Genomic DNA, 25,618 nt, shown 5'->3' on the forward strand with positions numbered 1-25,618 from the left:
AGAGAAGAATAAAAAGAGAGTTAAGATTGTAAACCACAAAAAGGGACAAAGCATGGCAAACAGAAAAGACTATATAACAGATATATTCAAATAAATTTTTAATATTATTTTTCCTCTTTTCATGGATATAGATTTACTACACCACAGGGGGTGAGGGAAGAAGTGAGAGAGCTATAAACAGCTTTCTTTACTTATTTGGCTTATAGTTTAATATCTCCATTTGTAGCCTATGGTTCCTGTTCTGCCTATGTATCTATCCACTTTATGTTATAAATTGCCATTTCAGTCAAAACTAGTTCCTGTTTTATTCTGATGACAATGATTGGCCACTGTTTTGGTTTTATCTGTTGAGATGGTTATATTATTTTTTTCCAACAATATTAAATTAAAAAATGGCTTTTAGCCCATTATTCACTAGATGAAAGTAGCATATCAGAATCTATTGGTAATTAATGGAATTAAAGTGTTCTGGTGCCTCATTACTCTTTCCTCAGTGGAAGGGACAACACACAGCTACATAAAAAGATACACTATGTTATAGGGCAATTCCCAGCCCCTTGTACACATATACAAAGCAAGCAAACTGATATTTGTAAATTATTCTCTGAGCTGCTAATAATGGCAGGTAGTCAGTGGATGTTTGTAAAGCTGGGTGATTGCTATTTCACTTTGGTTATCATCAGTGAAGCCACACTTAAACAAAGTGGGACTCCATGACATAATTTTCTTCCAAAAGTATATTACCTAAGGTGATGTACTTCCTGCCATGCATGAAAACTCTCTGTTTGAGAGTTTTCACGCATGGCATCTGAGTGTATCTGGGATGCAAGGACATACACGATAGTTTAGCCATCTTTCACAGAGTTTGGTAGAATTGATAATCTTTTCTAGAATGAGTTCATGAAAATGTCTAGGCGCTGAGCAGTGAATTTTTTCCCCTAGCAATGGGAGTTTCTTCATGAAATTTTAATTTTATAAAATGAAAACTATACACAAATGCTTTTAAATATTAATTTGCTTTTATTTTGACTCTGATTCAAACGAGAATTGAAAAATATATATATATTGCAAACAATCATAAAAAATCTTTAAAAATCATCATAAAACTACTCTTTTTTTGACGTAAATACTATTGTCGACTTAGAGGTTACTTAGAGTGTCCCTTAATTCAGTTTCATCAACTTATGGATCTAAATTCCAGAGAATTCTGCCTTATGTAAGTCAAAATTGTACAACAAGCACTGACAGTTGTGATCTCGCCTTCTCTGATTTAAAATCTATTTTCATGCAGTCACCTATTAAAACTGTGTATACTATTAATTGGAAACTGAAATAAAAGATGGCAGCACATACTGGAAGTTTTAAAAATCTATGAAAAAAAGTACAGATATATGTACATACTGTGGAAAAGGTTAAACATGATGATGATGTTCTAAGTAGGCATTAGAATGTCATCCTTTTTTGATTGTAATGCTTTTGGCTGGAGTAACCTGCTGATCACCTAATGCACCTACAGTTCTTCCAAGACATTTATGGTCTGATTCTGTAATGATACCTTTTAGAGCTATTTGCAGCAGTGTTTAGAGTAACTTGACAGTTCAATCCACAAAGGATAAGAGTTTCACAAATAAGCAGCATGTTTCTGATTAGAAGTTTCAACTACGATTGCCAGCTTGAAACTGTCTCACCATTCTTGGAGAACAGCACAGCAGCACATTCCAGATATTGCTGGATGACAAATGGAGAGAGTTTACTTAGTGGCTGGTTAGATAGACAGTGAAATATCAAAAAAGAGGGGGAAGACCTGCTTAACTGTCTCCATTTTTATCATTTTGAACTGGCAAGTGAATGTTCATTTCAAATCACTTTGATGTAAATCCAAGTAAACTGCATTTACCTTCTTAAACAGTGAGAAGTTTGCGAAATCCATACTGTTCCTTTAGCCCTGGAAGTGAGCTTTTCCTCCCAGGTATCCGGTTCTGCCACATGGGGGCAATAGCAGTGCCATGTATATACCAAGCATCCCTTGAATGAGATATAAAATCCAATTAATTTAATTTAATTTAATATCTGTGGCAACATCAAAAATTATTTTGAATACCACTGTTAAAAAGACATGATTCCACCAAATGAGTTTTATAAAGTAATCCAGTCAAATCTGACATAAACATACCCTGTCATGAGACAGTCAAACAGCTGTAAGTCTAGTTAGGCATATGGAAATAAAATCAAATATTGCAGTAATTTGGCCTATCCATTAAACTGTGATTTGGGAACAATATTTTGGTGATCACTACTCCTAATTAAACAGTAATAAATAAATAAAAATTTCTACTAGAGCAAAATTCAAAGCATACAAAACATAAGGTTTTCCTCCTCTATGATAAATATATACAATAATAGGAGATATAAAGATTATATATAATGCCAATGTGATAAGTTAGAACAATAAGTTGTTGGCATTTTAACCAAATGATGTATTGATGCAATCAGCATTCTAACCTGTTGGTGTTTCAGTCCCATGAGCAATTTTATCCTACAAGTGTTTTTTTTTTTTGTTATGATTGTCAAATTTTTTTACCACCAGTATCAACTTATTATAAATAATAAGTTTAATCAACTTATTATAAATATTCTTGATTTCCCTTCTGCTGGAGAACCATAACGGATGCATTTTCCTTCTTATTTGGATAGCATCTAAAACACACACTCCACACGTCACATTAAATATAATTAAGACATTTCATTATTTAAAAAATACATATATTTATTTCACAAAGAGAAAAGAAAAGAAGATTGTTTGTTATATTTGTCATTTGGTTTTTAGGAGCATTAGCAACTAAGGCCATATTGCTCCGGGATATGCGGTGGTCATTCCCTGACCTTTCTGCATCCTCCATATTTGGTGGTGATGGGCTCGAACCCCGGTCTAATCAAGAAGCGTGTGCTACGCACTGCTGCTCCTTCCCATCTGGCTACGGAGGCGCCCCAGGAAAGAAGAGAAGAGAAATAAATTTTCATGTGATTTTTCCTAGGTAGTGAATATTATAAATCATCAGTACTGAAAGAGAGCATATGAATATTTTCATGCCAGTTATTAAACCTCCGCTCAAAATATTACAAAACTTCAGGGAGTCTGCTGACTAACTTCGAGCAATTAAGGTACTTCACAATTTTACCTGTATGAATACAAGCCCATCCTAAGTACACCTATTAACAGAGACAAAAGCAGTCTCCGTTGGAAGGTGTACATAAAGGTGACAGAAGCAAGTTACACCAATTACATTAATTCTGCATGTATGACAATCTTTTCTGTCATGCAACCCAAAAGTAATTCTGATTCTCAAACCTATTTGTTTCACTCTTCCTGCATGTTCCTTTTGCTATTCTGATTGCAGCTTGTATACTGAATTTCATGTGACTCACAGGAAATTAAGGATGGCATCAACAAAGCAGAAAGAATTTTTATTTGCTATACCCCACATGCATAATGAATAACTATGGTTATGTACTTACTTGCAGGTTCAAAAGTCCATGTAGAAGGATATTATTAAATTGTAACAAAACTGCATAGGCATATTTTGAATATAGAGAACTAGTGCTCTGTAATGGCATGCAAACAGAACAGCAAAGTAATTTCACACTTAGAGGATGAATGAAAAAAAAAAAAAAAAAAAACATGACAGACATAAATAACAAAGCAATATCAAGTGAGGATTAATAGGGGAAAAAATAATGATGTTTTGTATAATTCTGTCTGTGTTTTTGTAGAAGCACTCTCTTCTACAACATCCATCTAATATATTTCTCTTAGTATTAGTACTGATAGTAGTAATGGATGCAAGAAAGAAAGCTTATAGAACATCATGGGGAAGGGGATCTTTTCACATTACCTGTCTATCCCTTCCAATAATTGATCTAGTTCTTCTTTGAATTTATTCGAACTGCCCACTTTCACAACAACAGATGGAAGTTTGGAGCAACAACTGACTACCCACTGGCTGAAGGCAAACTTCCCCATATTTTACTACAACCATCCTCTCTCAATTTGAATTTATGCTCATTTCTACATGTCAAGTCTGAGAACAGAAAGAATGTCATCAGCATTGAGCTTGCTCAATCCATTCAAAGCCATACCTCAATCAGATCACCTTACAGGTACCTAGTCTCCAGATGTTGAAATTTGTAGAACTGAAGCCTTTCTTGGTAAGAGCACCCTTTTGTTCCCTCACCAGTCTCGGTGCCCTTCTCTACATTCCATTCCAGCAGATCCACGTCCTTCCTAAAGTGAGGCCTCCAGACCTGTATGCAATATGCAGGATGCAGCCTGACCATTGCCTTACACAAAGGGATAATCTCATATATTACTGACAAAATTCTATGAGCTGTCTTTGACAGCCAATCTGCACTTCATGTCAATATTAAACTTCAGTTAATATTACTCAGTGCATCTGACTAATTTTTCTAGATCTTGTGTAGTAGTATATCAAGACTACTGCCATTAACTACCCTGCCAACCTTTGTATCATCTGAGATGCCATCATCAATGTCATTAATAAATACAAAACACAATAGGCCCAGTACTGAACCCCGGGGAACTCCACTAATAACATTAGTCATGATAAGCCATGTCCAATAATAACCACTCTCTTGTCTTCTTCCACTCAACCATCTCTTTATCCATAGCATAACTTTCCCTTAATGGCACACTGCTCCAATCTGTACAGCAGTCTTTTATTAGCATTAGCATTAGTAGAGGCAATTTGATGCAAGAAAGCAAGCTTATGCAGCATCAGCCAAAAAATAAAAAAATAAAAAAAAAATAAATAAAAAATAACCACTTCCACTTCACCCCTCTGTTCGTTCGAAATACCTGTCCAGCTGAGCCTTAAACTTATTTAGGCTATCAACTTCCACGACAAGGGATGGAAGTCTGTTCCGCCAACCAACCACCCACTGGCTAAAGGCAAATTTCCTCACGTCTATCCTACATCTGTCCTTCCTCAATTTGAATTTATGCCCTCTCAGGTGATTATTCTGAGCAAGAGGAAGAATCCCATCAGCATTGAGCATGCTCAAACCATTCAAGGCTTTATACACCTCTATCAGATCACCTCTCTGGTGCCTAGTCTCCAGACACTGTAATTTGCAAAACTTAAGCCTTTCTTCGTAAGAGCACCCCTTTGTTCCATTCACTAATCTTGTTGCCCTTCTCTGTACTCGTTCCAGCATCTCTACATCCTTCTTGAAATGAGGCCTCCAGACCTGTATACAGTACTCTAGGTGTGGCCTGACCATTGTCTTATACAAGGGAATAATCACCTCCTTATCCCTGCTAGAAAAATTCCTATATATCATCGACAATACATCATGAGCTACTCTTGCAGCCAGTCTGCACTGCTCAGAAAACTTCATATCTGCCTGCACAACCAACCCCAGGTCCCTTTCATTCTCTACCACTGTCAGTGTAGTACCACAGAGTTGATACGTTGCTCTGGGGTTGCTGTTTCCCATACGTAGTACTTTACATTTGTCAATGTTAAACTTCATTTGCCACCTCTCACCCCATCTGCTCAACCTTTCCAGATCCTGTTGCAGTAGCATAGTGTCAGTAGTGTCCTTGACAACCCTGCCAACCTTCATATCGTTGAATATGGAGAGTATTCAAATCATAATTTGAATACTCTCCATATTCAAATTATGATTCCTTATATCTGAGTGGTGCATGTCTCTAATATCTCCACAATATCTGCATTTGATGCAGTGACCTGTACTTAAAATTCATCAAATCTATTTACTATGCTCCTAGCATTAAGTGTACATGTAAGTATACCTGTAATTGCTTTACTCTTAGTAATCTCAACACAGCCCATGCATTTGCTTGTTCCATGAGGCCCTAATCAGATCTTGAAATCTCCAACAGTTGTTGTTGTGGTGTTTTCTGGTGCAAGGGCTACTTAGGCCATATTGTGCCTCCCAAATCAATTTATTTTCTATATAAAAAACTGCCTGAGCAGCAAAATCTCCAACACCTTTCTTTTCAGGCACTTGCATGATAGAATAGAAGCAGTGCAAGAATCACTTACACCTCTGCCTGCAGATGTTGTTAATATATTAGTCTTTATCCCCCCCCCAACCCAAAATTGGCAGTTTTCCAACCCATTTAACATTGCCTCGATATTCTTATAACAAATTTATTTCATATTTATATATTTGGGGTTTTATTTTGTTTGTGTTTATTTTGATACAAGCAGAAAAAGTTATTAAATATATATTTATATTTGAAATATGGTTTTAAATGGAAAAATGCAAAACAAAACAGGGTATCTTTTATTAGCAAAAAATAGATTACAACGTATAATAGAAAGAAGCATTGGCAGGCTGCATCAGTCCACCAAGCAAAAAAATAAATAAATAAAAAAACAATAATAATAAATAAATAAATAAAAAAAAAAAGAAAATACAATGTATGAGCTTCCTCCTCATTTCACCTTCGAATTTCTTTAAACTGTAAAAAACTGTTTCTTCTTTAGTACAAAGTACCTGGAGACAACTTGTTTCAGTAACCAATGAGTCAGTAGAGAAAAGAAAATTTCCTATTATCTAGTCTGAACATTTTCTCCTGTAATTTGAATTTATAACCCCTATTCTGGAATTCTTTAACAGTGAAAATTCTGCCTTCATTCGTTTTACCAACCTCTCAGAGCCTTATAAACCTCAATCAGGTCCCCTCTAAGATGCCTGGTTGCAAACGATGCAGCCCACACAATCAAGCTCTTTCCTTGTATGGTTGCTCCTTTTGTTGATCTCACCATGCAAGGTGCCAATTTTTGAACCCTTTCAAGAAGTGCAATATCTTTTTTCAAATAGAGGTCACCATACTTGGACACAATATTCCCAATGCAGCCTTACAATTGCCTTATACAGTAGGATTATAACCTACAGGATGTTGTTGTTGCTGTTGTTATTTGGTTTTTAGGAGCATTAGCAACTAAGGCCATATTGCTCTAGGGGATATGTGGTGGTCAATTCCCTGACCTTTCAGCATCCTCCGTATCTGGTGGTCATGAGCTCAAACCCTGGTCTAATCAAGAAGCGTGTGCTATGCACTTCTGCTCCTGCCCACCTGGCTATGGAGGCGCCATACCTACAGGATACTGTTTGATAAATCATCAACAGGACACCATGAACGTTCCTGTTTACACTGCTCATAAAACTTCATATCTCATCTTATCTTAATTCTCAGATCCCTTTCTTCCTCTACTGTTTTTAATTGAACCTCATCAAGTTTATTTTAGTTCTTTTGAGGATGCTATTTCCCAAGTATACGATCTTGCATTTTTGTGCATTGAAACACAGTTTCCACTTCTTCGAATGTTTTTGAAGCCTGTTCAACTCATCCTGAAGGAGTGCTACTTGACACTGATCATTAATGACTCTCTTAATCTTTGTCATCTGCAAATTTTGACATCACACCCTTTTCCCTTTGTCGATGTCATATATGATTATCAGAAACAACAGTAGTCCCAAAATTGATCCATGGGGGACCACACGTCTTACGTTACCAAACTGAAGGATATCCATTAGGAGAGACTGCTCCTTCACCAGTAGGCAGGATACACTTAAATAGAAGGAGTGCAAGAATATTTGCCTATGATATCAAGGCAGTTCTAGGTGGGTTGGAAAACTGACAGCTTGTGGGGATACACAGACTAATACATTAACTACAGCCGAGGGCAGAGGCAAAAGTGATTTTTGCACAGCTTCTACTGGAACATGCAGCAGTCTGAAAAGCAAAGTGTTGGGGAATTTGAGCTCTGCTGTAGGTCATCATGGAACTAGTAGTGTTAGGGTAACTAACAGTAAGAATATGTGCATGTATACTTGCATGTACACTAATGCTAGGGGCATTGTAAATAAACTTGGTTAATTTGAAGGGCTGGTCAAGACATCAAAGATGGATATTGTATGGATATAAAAAACATGGTGTCAATCAGACAAGCAGAGATGCAGAGAATTGAATATAGGGAGTACAATTTGAATAGACAATATGGGGGGGGGGTTTCATGCTCTTAGTTAAGAAGCATATTAAATCTAAGGCACTGCATCCAATTAATATGGGTGGCCAGTGCAATTTTAAGTCACTAAAGTGTATCATAAGCACTGGGAAAATGAAAGTAGAAATGTGTATTAGCATTAGTAGAGGCATATGATGCAAGCATATATAGCATCAGCCAAAACATTAAAAAATAATAATAAATAAATAAAAAAAAAACCTTCCTTTTTCACCTATCCATTCACTCCAAATATGTCTAGTTCTGCCTTGAATTTATTTCAGTTGTCCATTTCTACAATGACAGATGGAAGTTTGTTCCAGAAATCAATCACCCACTGGCTAAAGGCAAATTTCTGCACATCTATTCTACAACTCTTTCCTCAATTTGAATTTATGCCCTCTCAGGCGATTATTCTGAACAAGAGGAAGAATCCCATCGGCATTGAGCCCACTCAAACCATTCCAGGAATTATACACCTCAATAAGATTACCTCGCAGGTGCTCAGTCTCCAGACACTACAATTTGCATAACCTACGCCCTTCTTCATAAGAGCAACCCCCTGTTCCATTCACTAATCCCCCCCTCTCTACACTCGCTCCTGCAGCTCTATATCCTTCCCAAAATGAGCCCTCCAGACCTGTATACCATACTCAAGGTGCGGCCCGACCACTGCCCTATACAAGGAGACAATCACATCCTCCTCCCTGATAGAAAAATTCCTATTATCATTGACAAGGCACCATGAGCTACTTCTGTAGACCGTCTGCACAACTCAGAAAACTTCATATCTGACTGCACAACGACTCCAGGTCCTATTTATTCTCCACCACCCCGAGTGTAGTACCACACAATTGATACATTACTCTGGGATCACTGCTACTCATATGCAGCACCTTACATTTGTTAATGCTAAACCTCAGCTGCCACCCCTCAGCTCAACCCTTCCAGATCCATATTGCAGCAGTGTACTGTCATTAGTGTTTCCAACAACACTGCCAACCTTAGACATTAAGACAACAATGTCTGTAAACTTAGACATTAAGCCTGATTCACCTTAATCAATATCATCGATAAATACAGAAAACAACAATGTACCTAACACCGAACCCTGAGGGGTGACTCCACCAACAACACTAGTCCACGAAGAGCAGTGTCCATGATTACCACTCTTTGTCCTCTCCCACTCAGCCATCCCCCATCCACAGCAGCAACTTGCCCCCAATGCCACAATGCTCCAATTTGCACAGTAGTCCTTGATGTACAACAGGATCAAAAGCACTCCAAGATCCAAGTATATGATATCAAAATTATTTTTTGCATCCAGTTTCTTTGTAACCACATCATAGTATCCAATCAAATTGGTCAAGACTTCCCCTTAACAAACTCATGCTTATAATTTTGCTTTGCCAGTGTTTATGTCACACCAAACTGACTTAACACTGCACTGTCCACCAATATCAACTGGTTGCACTTCCTTAAATTTTATGTGTTTCTTAATTAATAGCATAACTCCTCCTCCATTCCTATCCTGTCTATCCTTTTTTATAGGATAATCACACTGATGAATGTGACAAACAATTATACAGAAAAATACAGTGGGCCAGTAAATCAGAATGTTTTATAATGGGGGATTTTAACTTTCAAGATATTGACTGGAACTAGTGATCATTAACACACTGGAAAGACTTTTGTGGATTTATTGAATGACAGATTTCTACAGCAGCATGCTAGATGGGCAACAAGAAAGAGCAATACTCGTGGTCTGATTTTCATAATTGATTCTTCGTGCATTAACTTAATCTCCAGATAAAATAAACACTAGATGTCAGTGATCATAGTGTATTGATGTGGGATTTACTTAAAGATATAACTGTCATCAAGGGTAAAGGAAGGGGATTTTGCTTTCATAAAGTTGACTACAATAGTCTTAGACAGTTTTTAAATTCTATACAGTGGGACCAACTGATGATGCTCCCATCAGCAAATTAATCAGAGAAGCTACTAGGCTTTTCATGTCAACTAAGAAATACAGTTCAAGGCTTAGACCTAAATGGGAGTCAGATAAACTAATGAAACATGTGGCAGAGAAGCAAAATGCATGGGATGCATATAAATTATCAGGTGATACAGAAGCCAATGGTAGATATAATCTAGTCTGCAATCAAGTAACAAAGGAGGTCAGGCAAGCCAATGTAAATTGCAAGAAATCCTTGGCAAGAATGCAAAGATGAACAGCAAATACTTCTTTACTTATGTAAACACTAGAAGGAAGGGATAAATCATACTGATCCACTTGATATCGATGGTAAAACTGTTGATGATTCTGCTCCAGTTGCTGAAACTGAATAGATATTTTGCATCTATATTTGCACATCTTTAATTCTTTATGGAAGTGGAAGCCAGACATTTATTAAGTTCTAATATGGAGCTAAATGATTTTGTAACAACAGGATGGGATCTAGCCAATTATATTAAGGGAGGCAGCAAAGGAAGTAAGGATATCTTTACCCCTAATTATGAGATCATCTTTGGATTTAGGGGAGGTCCCTGTGGACTGGAGATGTGCAAATGTATGCTCAATTCACAAAGGTGAGGAACACCTGTTAGCTTAAATTTTGTTTCTGGGAAACTGATTAAAGAGGTAATGCAGGACCACCTAGACAGGAGCAAAGTTACACTTCAGCGACAGCATGAGCTTGTTAAGGAGAATCTTGTCTGACCAATTTAACTGGTATTGATGCAATAACAAAGGAAATGAATGCACAATATAATTTTAATATCATATACTTAGATTTAAAGAACGCTTTTGATACTGTTACACATAAAAGAGTGCTGTATAAATTGGAGCACTGTGGTATTAAGGACAAGTTACTATTGATATAGGGATGCTTGAGTGGATGAAGACAGAATGGTTACCAATGGAGATTTCTCTTCATGAATTAACGTTATTGTCGAGTTCCACAGGGTTCTGTGTGGGCACATCGTTATTTCTGTATTTATTAATGACAGTAATGAGGGTATGTTGCAGCTGCAATAACAATAAGGATCTAGAATAATTAGGCAGATGGGCTGAGAAATGGAAATTGCAACTGAGAAATGCAATTAAGGTACTGCATATTTGTTGAATTAATCCCATTGTGTGACACACATTCATGATGGTTAGGATAGTTGAAAATGAAAACCTGGGGCAACAGTGCAGTCAGATATGAAGTTTTCTGTGCAGTGCAGACAGCTGATGGGGTTTTGTCAGTGATATATAGGAATTTTGCTAGCGGGTAAAAAGGCCACATCTTGAGTACTGCATAAAATTCCACTCAATTTTGGCGGCTTCATTTTAAGAAGTTTGTATAGCTGCTGGAATGGGTACAGAAAAGGGCAAAAAGATTGTTGAGTGGAACAAAAGGATTCTCTTACCAAGAAAGGCTTCAGTTTTGTAAACTGCAACTTCTGGAAACTAGGTACCTGTGAAGTGGTATGATTGAGGTCTTTAAAGCTTTGAATGGCTTGAACAAACTCAATACTGATCATCCATCCATTCCATTCATTGTTGTCTAAGTGGATAGATAGATAATATTTATTTATTTATTTTTTTTTTTTTTGACTGATGCTGTATAAACTTTCTTTCTTGTATCATTTGCACTAATACTAAAATAATCTTACTAGGTTAAACATGATTTTCCATTAATAACACTACGTTGAGTGTCCTTCAAAATGTCAATTTTATCTAAATGTCCTAAGATTACACTCTTAACCATTATCTCTTAGGATTTTTCCTACCACTGAAGTCAGAGTAACTCTTCCGTAGTTACTGACTTTACTCTTAGAACTGCCTTTATGCATTGGAGATACATTAGCACTTCTCCAATTCAAATGAATACCCACCGAGTCCACTGATGCCCTCATAATTAACCTCAATGGTTCAATACGGTCTCTGGCTGGCTCCCTCAAAATTACTGAGTGCTATCAACTCCAGGAGCCTCACTTGCCTTTTGGCTTGAAGGTTTTTCTAATAAACAGTCTTCTCTAATTTCAAAATCACTAATTTTATATGGCTCCCTTGCACAGCCTCTCCTCAACATGAAAGGTCTTTTTTGTCAGTAAAGACTAATATGAATGCCTATCCAATTCATTAGCAACATCAGCTGGGTTATCTAAGACTTTTCCACACCCAGTACACAAAGGTCTGATCTGAACTGTTTTCTTCTTGTATTCACATACATAAAAAAGTGCTTCTCCTCATTCTTCACTCTTTTAACCAGTATTTTCTCATACTCAGTCTCCCTAATCTAATCTTGTGGTTCTATTACAGAACCACAGATAAGATTAGGGAGTATGAGTAAAAGTACAGACTGGCCTCAATTAACACGATTAATTCGTCCCGCAAGCACATAGCACAAAGCGGAAATGCATTAATCGAATATAATAATCAATAGGAAAAATTATAATTGGTCCTTGATCTTCTGGAATGTCCATAAAGAATTTTAACAATACCTTTTAAATAACTTTTTAACTGTATACAATGTAAAAGATAATGAAAATAATTATGGAATTAAATTTTTATTGCATAAAACAGTGGTTCCCAAACTTTGTGCCATGGAATATTTTAAATTTTCGAGGGAAACACAGTGATACTCGACATCTGTCAGACACCATGCGAACTACTAGCTTGAGCTAGTTCATAGTTTCAACATTTCTTATTAGGTTGTTTGGACCTAACTACTAAACAGAACTGTTAGGTATTTCTTTTTGTCTGGGTGTGCCGTGAAAAAATTACTGAGACACTAGGGCACCATGACCGAGAAATTTTGGGAACCTCTGACATAAAATACACAATGAAGAAATGACTGCTGCGGAAATATTTAAACAGTGTTGACTTTCTCTTTTCATCAATCAATTTCCAAAAGCCGACAACAATCTTCTCTGGGCCCTGGCAAAATAAATATCGCAGAGAATATCAAACTTTTTGTTTGAGGTTTTCTGTGATACGAAAGATTTCATCTAGTTCTTTTACCGTTATCTCCTTCACGGTAACAGTTTCATCTGGCTCATTTAAAAATTTGAATTTTTAAATGCAAGTCTGCATTGACTTTATTAGCGGGAGACAAAAAAGTAATGCATCTTCTTCTTATGGTTGATGGAACACACTGAGGCAGGCAAACATTTGTTTATTGCCTATCCGATGCACGGTAAGCTTAACGCATGATTCAAATCTTTTTCAACTCTTGTATAAAAAAAAAAAAAAAAAAAAAGGCGCCTCCGTAGCCAGGTGGGCAGGAGTAGCAGTGTGTAGCACATGCTTCTTGATTAGACTGGGGTTCGAGCCCATGACCACCAAATACGGAGGATGCGGAAAGGTCAGAGAATGACCACCGCATATCCACGGAGCAATATGGCCTTAGTTGCTAATGCTCCTAAAAACCAAATAACAATAACAACAATATAAAAAAACAGGTCGCGTTAACTGGAAATTTGCATAATGTAAAGTGAAAAGTGGTATAATTTTTTAAAATACTGGTAACTGAAAAACGTGTTAATCGAACTCGCATTATGCGAGGCCTGTCTGTACTGTAGCTTACAACAGCTACAAGCTTCAACATGTAACTGTTGTAAACTTCAGTGCTTTTCATCATCCTGTAACTTTCCCATGCTATTTTTTTCTGCTCTATTAGTCTGGCTAACTCTATATTCATCCATCTCAGCATCCTGCTTGTGCCTTATTTTTGGAATGGTATATATGCATTCTTGGCTTCTGTTATTATTTCTTTAAAGGTATTCTTCTAATGTATTCACTCCCTCTCTGCAATTCGGCCAATTAATGGACACCATGTAGTGCCTTAAACTGTTCTATACACCTTTTCTGAAATTAAAACTTATGCTTTTACCTTTAACTACTGCAACATTGAGTGGGATTCAGAAGTGTTCAAAGCCGTGAACTGGATTTTCTTATTTACTGTGGATTTTCTTATTTACTGATTTGATTTTCTTATGTGGATTTTCTTATTTGAAATTACTGATTTGAAATTATTGCTTTTCATTGTAATTGCATAAAAGTATCGGTAAGGGTATCAAATATACATGTTATATTTGATACCCTTATATTGGGCTTGTAATTGCATAAAAGTATCGGTAAGGGTATCAAATATACATGTTACAAGTTGCAGCTCCGCTGAACGAGAAGTTTTTTAGCCATATTTAGCCACTTTATTGACCAATTGTTACATCAAATTATTTTCTATAAGTAGCTTATAGACCTAGTCAGGATCCTTAGTTTATTCTGAATTGAGACAGCGAGATCTGGAAGTTAATTATTACTTAAGTGTCCGTAGATTTACCGTTCGTAACTTGCCGCCACTGTTATACGACACAACGTTATATCCTGAACTAGATAGCGTAAGCTTAGTATAGTACAGTATATAATATAATATTGTCAATTAATCAGTAAAATCTATTAAATTTGTTAAACTTCGTTGTCAATTAAATTGTACTTTTAACTAAATACATATAACGACTTAGATTACAAACGTAATATAATTAATTAATACATAACTTGATACGGAAGTTATATAAACGGAACTCGTAGATAATACTCGATATTGAAAAATATATATAGCATTATAACTGTGTTGGGATACAAGTTTAGGGTTTTTTTTTTTTTTTATTTGGTAGTTGTTGGCGCATTGGCTTCTGTGGCCATATTGCACCTCCAAAGGTTTTTGCAGTACAGTGATCCAAGCCCGAGGCGGGAATCGAACCCGCGACCTTTGGGTTGCCGGGCAGGTACTTTACCCACTCGGCTAGCCCGGTCGGCAAGTTTAGGGTTTTAATTTTGTATTGAAACTGAAATTTTATTGAAATTAAATTGAAATCATGACTCAGACCAGAGCAGCAAAGCAAAAGGCTCAAGCTAATGGGAGTGCTGTGTCTCAGGGGGGAACTGAGGGGGGCAGTTGCCCTCTGAGTCACACCCTTTTAAAATGCACTTCTTTCTTGATGTTTGTGGAGCAGTCGGGTACGGGACATGATATTTCCATGGGGGATGTCTTTGTGTGTGTGCCCGATGCAAGGAGTCTAATGAAATCAGGTGACAACTCAGCATTGTTATGGGCCTACGAGAGCTTGAAGGACAGGGTGGATGCTCTTGAAGGATCTAAATTGAGGGCCCATCAAGCTCTCAGCTGCCCACATAAACGCCACAGCTTGCACTTGGTTATCATGCAACACAGCGGCAACCCCCAAGGCAGAATGCGCTGGTCCCACAGGAACTAGTAGTTGTTGGTGACTCTATTGTCAGGGAAACGGGGAACATGCTTTGTAAAAAGGATAGGTGGAACAGGACCAGAGTATGTCTGCCAGGGGCTTGTTTGTTATTTGGTTTTTAGGAGCATTAGCAACTAAGGTCATATTGCTCCAGGATATATGCGGTGGTCATTCCCTGACCTTTCTGCCTCCTCCATATTTGGTGGTCACGGGCTCGAACCCCGGTCTAATCAAGAAGCGTGTGATATGCACTGCTGCTCCTGCCCACCCGCCTACGGAGGCACCCTGCCAGGGGCAAAGGTTGATGATGTTGTAGAGCGGATATCATCTTTTAAGGGCACAAAAGGTGATATAGTTGTACACATTGGCACTAATGATATTAAGAGTAGGAGACCGGCAGAATTACTTAACAAGTACAGGTCACTGTTGAAAAAAAGCCGTGAATTAGGGTTGAATTTGAAAGTGTCTGCAATTATGCCCAGACACGATAGGATGGAGTATATGATGAGAGCCTTGTCGATCAATTCGGCCCTGGAAAGATTGTGCAATGCTCAAGGGGTAGAATTTTTTTCAGTCTGTTCTGTACTTGTTAACAGGAGAGACTGCATCTACAAGGATGGGATACACTTAAATAGAAATGCCTGTTTACACTTAAACAGAAAATGCAAGAATATTTGCTGATGCTTTCGAGGCAGTGTTAGGTGGGTCAGAAAACTGATAGATTGGGGGGATAGAAGGACTAATAGATTAACAGTAGCCTCTGGCAGAGGTGAAAGTGATTCTTGCACTGCTTCTATTAGAATGAGCAGTAGCCTGGAAAACAGAATACAGGATATTTCAGAGACTGCTGGGAGTCATTGTGGTACAAGTAAACACATGGGTTGTGTTAGGGTAGTTAAGAATAGGAACAGGTGCATGTATACTTGCGTGTACACCAATGCTAGGAGTTTGGTAAATAAATTTGATGAATTTGAGGTATTGCTCAAAACATCAAAGGCAGATATTGTTGGGATATCAGAAACGTGGTGTCACACAGATATAAGGAATGCAGAACTGGAATTTGGGGAATACAATGTGTACAGAAAGAATAGACAGGATAGAAAGGGAAGAGGGGTTATGCTATTAGTTAATAAATAAATAAATTCCAAGGAAGTGAAGCCAGTTGACATCGCTGGACAGTGCAGTGTCGAGTCAGTTTGGTGTGACATAAGCATTGGGAGATCAAAATTGAGAGTAGGAGTGTGCTATAGGCCTAATGACTCTGATGAGTATAACAAGAAACTGTACAGAGAAATAGAGTGGGCCAGTAAATCAGAGTCTTATAATGGCGGATTTTAATTTCCCAGATATTGACTGGAATTTGTGGGTTGATCACTCACACACTAGCATGGCTTTTGTGGATTTATTGGATGATTGTTTTCTACATCAGCATGTTCGGGAGGCAACTAGAGGGAGTAATACTCTTGATCTGATTATCAGTAGTGATTCTTCATGCATTAAGAATCTGCAGATAAAGGAAACACTAGGTGGCAGTGATCACAGTGTGCTGAAGTGGGATTTACTCCAAGAGGTAACTACCATCAGGGGTAAAGGGATGGGTTTTTGCTTTCATAAAGGCGACTATGATGGTCTGAAACAGTATTTAGATTCTATACAGTGGGACCAACTGATGATGTTACCAACAGCAAATTCAAAATGGGAAGCATTCAAAGAACTTATCTTGAAAGCTACTAGGCTTTACATACCAACTAAGAAATATTGTTCAAGGTTTAGGCCTAAATGGATGTCAGACGAACTAATGAGACATATGGCAGAGAAGAAAAATGCATGGGATACATATAAATTAACATGTGACACAGAAGCCTATGATAGATATAAGCTGATCTGTAACCAAGTTACAAAGGAGGTTAGGCAGGCAAAGGCAGATTATGAGAATCTTTGGCAAAGAATACAAAGAAAAACAGCAAAGAGTTCTTTACTTATGTAAACTCTAGAAAGAAGGGAATGAATCAGATTGGTCCACTTGATATCGACCGGTTCAACTGTTGATGATCCTGCCCAGGTAGCTAACAAACTAAATGAATATTTTGCATTGACATTCACACATGAGGAGTTATTCAGCAAGGGGAATGCCAGAGGTGTAATCAACTCTGGCAGTAAGATAGGTAATCTTGTAATAACTGAGAGTAAAGTGGAGGAGAAATTGTTGAAGATAAACACAAGAAAGGCACCTGGGGTGGATCCCATCCACCCCAGGTGCCTTTCTTGTGTTTATCTTCAACAATTATATTAAAGGAGGCAGCAAAGGAAGTAAGCAAACCCTTAGCCATAATTATGAGAGCTTCCTTGGAGACTCAGGGGAGGTACCCATAGACTGGAGATGTGCAAATGTGACCCCAATTCACAAAGGAGGATCAAAGGCTGACACAAGTAATTATAGACCTGTGAGTTTAACTTCTGTTCCAGGAAAATTAATGGAGGCACTGGTTAAAGAAGCACTGCAGGATCATCTAGACAAGACTTCAGTTATAGCTCGGACACAGCATGGTTTTGTTAAGGGAAAGTCCTGCCTGACCAATCTGATTGGATACTATGATGCAGTCACAAAAGAACTGGATGCAGAGAATAACTTTGATATTATATATTTGGATCTTAGAAAAGCTTTTGATATTGTTGCACATGGAAGACTGCTGCACAAATTGGAGCAGTGTGGTATTGGAGGCAAATTGCTACTATGGATAAAGGGAAGGTTGAGTGGGAGAAGACAGAGAGTGGTAATGAATGGACACTGCTCATCGTGGACTAATGTTATTAGTGGAGTCCCTCTGGGTTCAGCGTTGGGTCCATTATTGTTTTCTGTATTTATAAATGATATTTGTGATGGTATATCAAGCTTAATGTCCAAGTTTGCAGATGATACAAAGGTTGGCAGGGTTGTTAAGGACACTACTGATGCTATGCAGCTGCAAACAGGATCTGGAAAGGTTGAGCAGATGGGCTGAGAGGTGGCAAATGAAGTTTAACATTGACAAATGTAAAGTACTACATATGGGAAACAGCAACCCCAGAGCAACATATCAACTCTGTGGTACTACACTGACAGTGGTAGAGAACGTAAAGGACCTGGGGGTTATTGTGCAGGCAGATTATGAAGTTCTCTGAGCAGTGCAGATGGGCTGGAAAAGAAGCTCACGGTGTGTTGTCAATACAGGAATTTTTCTAGCAGGGATAAGGAGGTGATTATTCCCTTATATAAGGCAATGGTCAGGCCATACCTTGAGTACTGGGTACAGGTCTGAAGGCCTCACTTCAAGAAGGATGTAGAGCTGCTGGAACAAGTACAGAGAAGGGCAACAAGATTAGTGAATGGAACAAAGGGTTGCTCTTACGAAGAAAGGCTTAAATTTTGCAAATTACAGTGTCTGGAGACAAGGCACCGGCAAGGTGTATAAAGCCTTGAATGGTTTGAGCATGCTCAATGCTGATGGGATTCTTCCTCTTGTTCAGAATAATTACCTGAGAGGCATAAATTCAAATCGAGGAAAGACAGATGTAGGACTGATGTGTGGAAATTTGCCTTTAGCCAGCGGATAATTGGTTGGTGGAACGGACTTCCATCCCTTGTTGTGGAAGTTGATAGCCTAAATAAATATAAGTCTCAGGTAGACAGGTGTTTCGAACGAACAGAGGGGGGAAATGGAAATGTGGTTTTTTTTTTTTTTTTTTGGCTGATGCTGCATAAGCTTGCTTTCTTGCATCATAAGCCTCTGCTAATGCTAATCTTTCTTCATCTTCCAACTAACAACTGTGTGATCACTACCTGCCAATCTTTCCTGTACTTTAAGCCCTATGATGTCATGTGATTATTTATTACTTACTGATTACTTATTACTGGTTATTACTTTAAGCCCTATGATGTCATCCACAGTCATCCATTTCAGCATTCTCCTCCTGCAATATTTTCTTAATAGGGAGGATGCCAAAATGCGTTTGTGGCTTCTGTGATTTTTGCTTTAAAGATATTCCATAATTCAAGTGAATTTGCCCTCACTGTTTAATCTGCCCAATTAACAGATGCCATATAGTGCCTTAAACTGTCAATGGCCCCTTTTTTGAAATTAAAACCTGTACCTTTACCTTTAACTACTGCATGATCACTGCTTGCCAATGGTTCTTGTATTTTAAGCCCTGTGATGTCATCTAATTCGTGAGTAATTATGAAGTCAAGAATATTCTCACCCCTAGTATTATCTCTGACATGCTAATACAATTAATAATCATCTAGTTTATTTAAAAATTTTGTTCCACATGCCAAGTTTCCTTCCCACTTATTCCAATCAATTAGGGGCACGTTGAAGTCACCCATAATAATACATTCACACTTGCTTGATCATTCCATCTCTGTGTAGAGACTCTCATAATACTCTTCACAATCCGTAGCTTATACCTATTCTCATTATACCTTTGCTTCCAATTAACTCACACCATACAGATTCAATGCTGACAGAAATAACTTCTGACTCAGCAAAAAAGCTCTTTTCAAGCTCGTGCTGCTTTTGATAAGAAGCATGACCCAGCCACCCTTCTATATTCCCTATCTTTCCTAAATACATTATACATACCATAATGAAACTTGTCATTCCCAATTTGCAGGTGGCACCATGTTTCTGTCAGCCCTATTATGACAGCACTAGTTGTCCTAACCAAGAGTTTGAATTCACTCATTTTGTTTACAATTCTCATGACATTACTGTAGGCATATTTCAGACTAAGTATTCTTCTATAGTTTACTACTCTGGCACTCTTTGAAGTTATTTAGGCTTGTTTCCCCTAGCTTTATCTTCTCACTCATTTGAAATGATGCTGCCCTCAGAACATCTTGCCAACATCAGCTGTTGCAACAACAAATAAGAATCCTTGAGATGTGTGCAACAGCTTAGTGAGCAGCAGAAGATGTGTTCCCCCTACCCTCACACACACACTGGAACTAAGGACGTAATTCTATGTAATAGGTAATATGTCTGTTAAGTATCATGTAAAAGTATGCCCGCAAAGTTGTGAAATTTCAAGGTGGCAAATCTTAAAATCACCATCTCAGTCTAATTATGTTAGTACAGGGTAAAAAAAAACTTAGAGCTTGAATTATTAGGAAGCAATATTGTATCCTGCAGTATAGCGGAGAACCATCACTGTTTTGTTAACAAACAAATCAGCTTTTTTTTTTTTTTTTTTAAATGAATTAATGTTATCAATAAAACAAGTAAATTTGGGGAGAAAAGCTATAACACCAAATATAAAACTGACCTTCCACATTGGCCTCCTGTAATGCTGTGGCATTCTCTTTCAAAGCTTCGGCTTCATTAGTTAAATCTTGAGCTCTCTTCCTCAGATTAGCTAATTCTAAATTAGCATCATATGTCCTCTGAGTTGTATTCTCAAGTTCTTTATCTACTGCTTCCAGATGTGTCTGGCTTTCAGTGAGGTTATGCCTAAGAATAAGTTTCAAATTATGTAATTTTTTTTAGAATTTTTTTAGGCACTGTACATGTGCATGTGTGGGGGTATGCACCTAAAATTATACTGGTTAGCTAGTTTCAGAAAAATAAAATTAATAAGATAAATAGTTATGTTAATATGTACATATAAAAATTAAAAAGCTGAAATATTTTCAATAAAAGATATAATAAAAACTGAAGAAATTAGTTAAATATGTTAAAGGGAAGATTACAATAGTAATGAAATATTCTAACTGAGAGAGATGTGGCGATGGCAAAGAAAACTGAATTACTAACAAGCAACTGAACAATAGAAAAAATGCCTAAAGCCAGGTATCATAATAATAAAAACATTTATTTTACCACACAACCATGCAGAATAAAATAAAATGATTTAATAATACTATATAAATAAAGACTTAAATATATGTTGTACAATTAAAAACTGAGAAACAAACTTAAAACACTGCATAGCTTCAGAACTCAATACTCCTTGAAAGATAATGAAAGATATTGATAAATAGTTTATCCCTTGCTAACCATAGGTTTGCCATTTACTGATATAATGCAGTTTTGTGTTTGTACAGAAAATTTTAAAATCTGTAATTTTCCCCTCTCAAATATGTAGTTCAGTCCAATTCCTTAAACAAAAGAACATCACAATTACTGCTCCTGCTCTTGATTATGGGGGGAGGGGGATTGGTAAGGATTCTGAACACTCACAAAGAAGTGTGTATCCATAGGTTAATGCTACACTCATTAGTACCATATATATGTGTTATAATATTTTTGTTAGCACTGAGTGCTTAAGCATTCCTGTTTTTCTGTTACTTCCTTAGGGCCTCTGTGATGCGATATTATTGCTTTGATCAGCTGGCATTTGAGTGAATGTCTGTTGTCGACCATTTTGGTAATTTGCATTACATTCAAAATGCAGTAATACTTGGGGCTGTTGTGTCCAGGAGCCCTCTGATGAGTTTGGATACAACGGTTATCTATTATTTCTCCTATATCTATTTTTTCTTTTGTGGTTAATTCATCATATCATATTTGTGATATTTCATACTTTTTTTTGGCCTCAGTGTGGTCAGGTGGTGGTCTAAATTTATTATTTATTGATTTATAATTTTGACTATATTTACCTTATACTTAATATTTTCAAAATATTTTAGATACATATTCCATCCACTCTCCTTCCTTTTTTATTTCTATCATCATTTATTTATTTGTCTCTTTGTTCTTTTTTCCATGCTTATTCCATTTTGTCTCTATATTATCTATTTTGCAACACGTTGTTGGATATTGCATATGTAGTCACTTAAATTCACAGTCATCTCTTTATTTTATTTTTATTCATGATAGTTTTACAGTTTAATTCTCATGGCTGTAGTGAGCACTAGTTGCTTTGCACTGTCATACTGCCCTCTACAATCAATTTATTTTCTTTTACCTACTTTATTTCTCTCTTTGGTGGAGGTCTGGTTTTGTAGCAGTGAGTGCGTACGCATTCCTGTTTTTCTGTTACTGCTTGTTACTTATTTTGTTTGTCCTATATCTATTTTTCTTTTATGGTTGGTTTATCATATCACATTTGTGATATTTCACTTTTTTTGACCTCTAAATTTATTATTTATTGGCTTATAACTTTGGCTATATTTGCCTTATATTTAATATTCTCAAAATTTTTTTGAGATTATCAAATATTATCTGTTATATTAATATTATCTGTTATATTAAATGTTATACCATATATATCAGTGTTAAGCATGGATGTGTCACCACCTCTGTAGGCTTTTTTGTGTTTGACTAAAGTTTATTTTTCCCAGGTGTATTTTGGATTTGAAAATTATGGTGTTTGTCTAACATTTATTTTAGTCTTTATCATGGCCTCTAAACAATCAATAAGTGCTGAAAGCGAATGTGTGAAAAGAACAAGAAAAGTTATGACACTGGAACAGTAGGTACCTTAATTGATTAACTAGTTCTTGCAACTCTTCAATGTCAGTTCCCGTAATATTTGCACTAGCCAATATTTCCCTTACTTCCTCCAGCTTGGCTTCCATTTCAGCAAACTCCTCGGTATATGCTCCAGTGGTGCCAATCTGTTTGATGTGGCTTGCAGCATCAAGGAGTTGTTGAGTGTGTTCTGTTCAAGAGAAATGAGAGAATTTACAAGTTAAATTTCTGTTTTTTACATACAAAATAATACACTGAAATCAAAAGGTTTTTGTTTAAAATTTAATCTTAATTATTTAATTATTATTGCCAGGAGCAAGATCTTAACAAATTTGATAATAAGAAATAAAGGGCAAGAAACCAATTATCTTTACAACTTCAAACTGTAATAAAAAATGAATGGCGATGCAATGTGATTTACAGTAAATGAACCATCACTTAAGAGTTTTACTAGCAGTTTGTTTTTCATATTACAAATATCAGATTTACTGCCAAAGACATTCACATGAGAAGAAAATCACTGACTATCATGACAATCAGTTTTTACAAATGAGCTAACTTTTTGTATTTCAAACATGGTTAACACACACAAAGATTTGAGACTCTGCCAGCTCCCTCACGACATCTACAAATCAGAAAAATTCCTGCATTTATTCTAGGGCAGGGGTGGCAAACCTTTTTAAGGGTGTGTGCAAAAATTGGCTAAATCTTTTAAAAAACTACCCTTGCATGCCCCTTGTAAATTTTTGGGTACTCCTTAGAAGGCAATATTCAAGACATTTAATCACATAATTTTGTCACAATTTCATCAGCATGTCTCATCACTCCAACTTCAAACAAATCACTACATGAATACAGCTATTTACTGAATGGTGTGATATCACTACATGCCTGGCAGAGAGAGAGAGAGAGAGAGAATAGCCATGCTCAGGTCACAACTCAAGGTGGATTCCTGGAGTATTGTTGTTTCGAAATTTGAAATTTTTTGGGAAGCTCTGAATTCTGCGTGCCCAAAAATTTTATGTGTGCCACTTTCGGCATGTGTGGCATAGGTTCGCCACCCCTGTTCTAGGGGATGGCCATTTGCATAAAACTGTGACATCACAGAGGCAGAGTGGCAAAGTATTATTATAAATATACTACTAAGGATACTAAAGAAGATATGTTTACATTAATGCTAATTTAATGTTGTATTTTATTAATAGGGATGATATATTAATAGCCATAAAGATAAGTGAATCAGGCTTTTGAAATAAATACAATTTTTAAATCTAATTTCATGGATCAATGTTTTGACTCATGTAATTAGATTACAAGAGTTCAAATGATAATGAGCCAACAGTCATTCTCAAAGAAATGTGCAGATATAATCCCCACCACTGTTCATAGTGAATCTGTCTGACTTAAAACAAGCGTCAATCGCCATGTTTACAGAAAAGGTTCAGTTGATCTAAACCACCCTATAACAGTAACACCCTATAATCTTTGAAATTGTCATTTCCAAGGTACCTCCCCTAACTTTAATTTTAAACAAAAAGCAGTCATATAAATGTATAACAAAATAATGTCTTGAATCGATTCTGATCTCATTTTGACCTTATTAAATATAAATATAATATCTGTATTCATCCTCATTTCCAACTCCTTCACTAATTCCTCTAATTGTTAAATAGACTATGTATGCCAATGACCTTGAGTTCATTCTCGTGGCAGTAGGACTACAGGCTTGACCAGGCCATAACTTGTCCAAAATTGACTGCTCACCCTCGAAATCATTTATGCTAATAGTTCATGGGTCACAGACAAACAATTCCATTCATACATTGCCCACATTCACCAACATATGGCTATTACACAAATGCCTTCCTCATTCAAAAAGTGGTCACTGCTCCTCGGATGCTTGTATGACACAAACATGGTGCATTTTTCGCTTCTTGTGCCAAGTGGAAAACTTAATAACTGTACAGGTCACCACTTGCAATGCTCTATACAGGGATTCCTAGTGAATTAAGGCAAAAATATCTTTTATCAAAATATCATTTAATACGAAAAAAAAAAAAAAAAAAAAATGGATGTTAATTTTGAAATCAGTACAGCAAACTTAGGAAAGGTAAAATAATAGCATATTCAATTCAGAGGCCTATAGTAATAAATATGAACGATATTTACAGCAATGCTCAATCTTAATAATAGATATGATATTGTTCCCACATCTGGGGCAGTGCCCACAAATCTTCTCTCAGGCTTCTAGATTCCATTCAGAAGAGGGCAGTTAGGTTAATTAATGACTCATCTCTAACAGAGTCTCTCCACTCTCTTAATCTTAATAACAGATATGATATTGTTCCCACATCTGGGGCAGTGCCCACAAATCTTCTCTCAGGCTTCTAGATTCCATTCAGAAGAGGGCAGTTAGGTTAATTAATGACTCATCTCTAACAGAGTCTCTCCACTCTCTGTCTCATAAACATACTGTGTCTGCTGCATACATTTTCTATAGATACTTCTATGGGCACTGTTCTTCTGAATTGGTTTCTATAATTCCCGCTCTCTCTCTTTCAAAACAGTCCGAACATGTGCCGCCACCAGTCAACATCCATTTGCTGTTCAACTTCAAACTCACAAAACCAACTTTTTATCTTTCTTGTTTATTCATTCAACTGCCATTTTCTTAAACAACCTTCCTTCATACGTATTTCCTGAAAATTACAGTCAGCAGTTCAAGTCTAATGTCAACAAATATCTCCTTTCGTTTTCTGAACCTCTAACCCATGCATGGTACTGAGTACTATAGGTTCTATTACCTCTCGTGTTTGGGGTTTTCATAAAAAAAAAAAAAAAAAAAAAATTGGC

The 25,618-nt window shown here is 36.8% G+C and overlaps 1 protein-coding gene across 7 annotated transcripts in view; it reads right to left on the reverse strand.

Annotated features, from left to right (window-relative positions):
• Positions 1–25,618, reverse strand: part of LanB1 (laminin subunit beta-1) — a 503,856-nt gene that overhangs the window by 92,454 nt on the left and 385,784 nt on the right. For all 7 annotated transcript variants that reach the window (XM_090369708.1, XM_090369709.1, XM_090369712.1 and 4 more), the window contains 2 exons: positions 22,775–22,955; positions 20,619–20,803 (listed from right to left, as the gene is read on the reverse strand). In XM_090369708.1, coding sequence (XP_090225834.1) covers positions 20,619–20,803; positions 22,775–22,955 — 366 coding nt within the window. The remainder of the gene's footprint in view (positions 1–20,618; positions 20,804–22,774; positions 22,956–25,618) is intronic.

The sequence above is a fragment of the Mastigoproctus giganteus genome, chromosome 3 (genome assembly GCF_048544385.1).
Source record: "Mastigoproctus giganteus isolate SK-2022 chromosome 3, ASM4854438v1, whole genome shotgun sequence".
NCBI classification, from domain to species: domain Eukaryota; kingdom Metazoa; phylum Arthropoda; class Arachnida; order Uropygi; family Thelyphonidae; genus Mastigoproctus; species Mastigoproctus giganteus.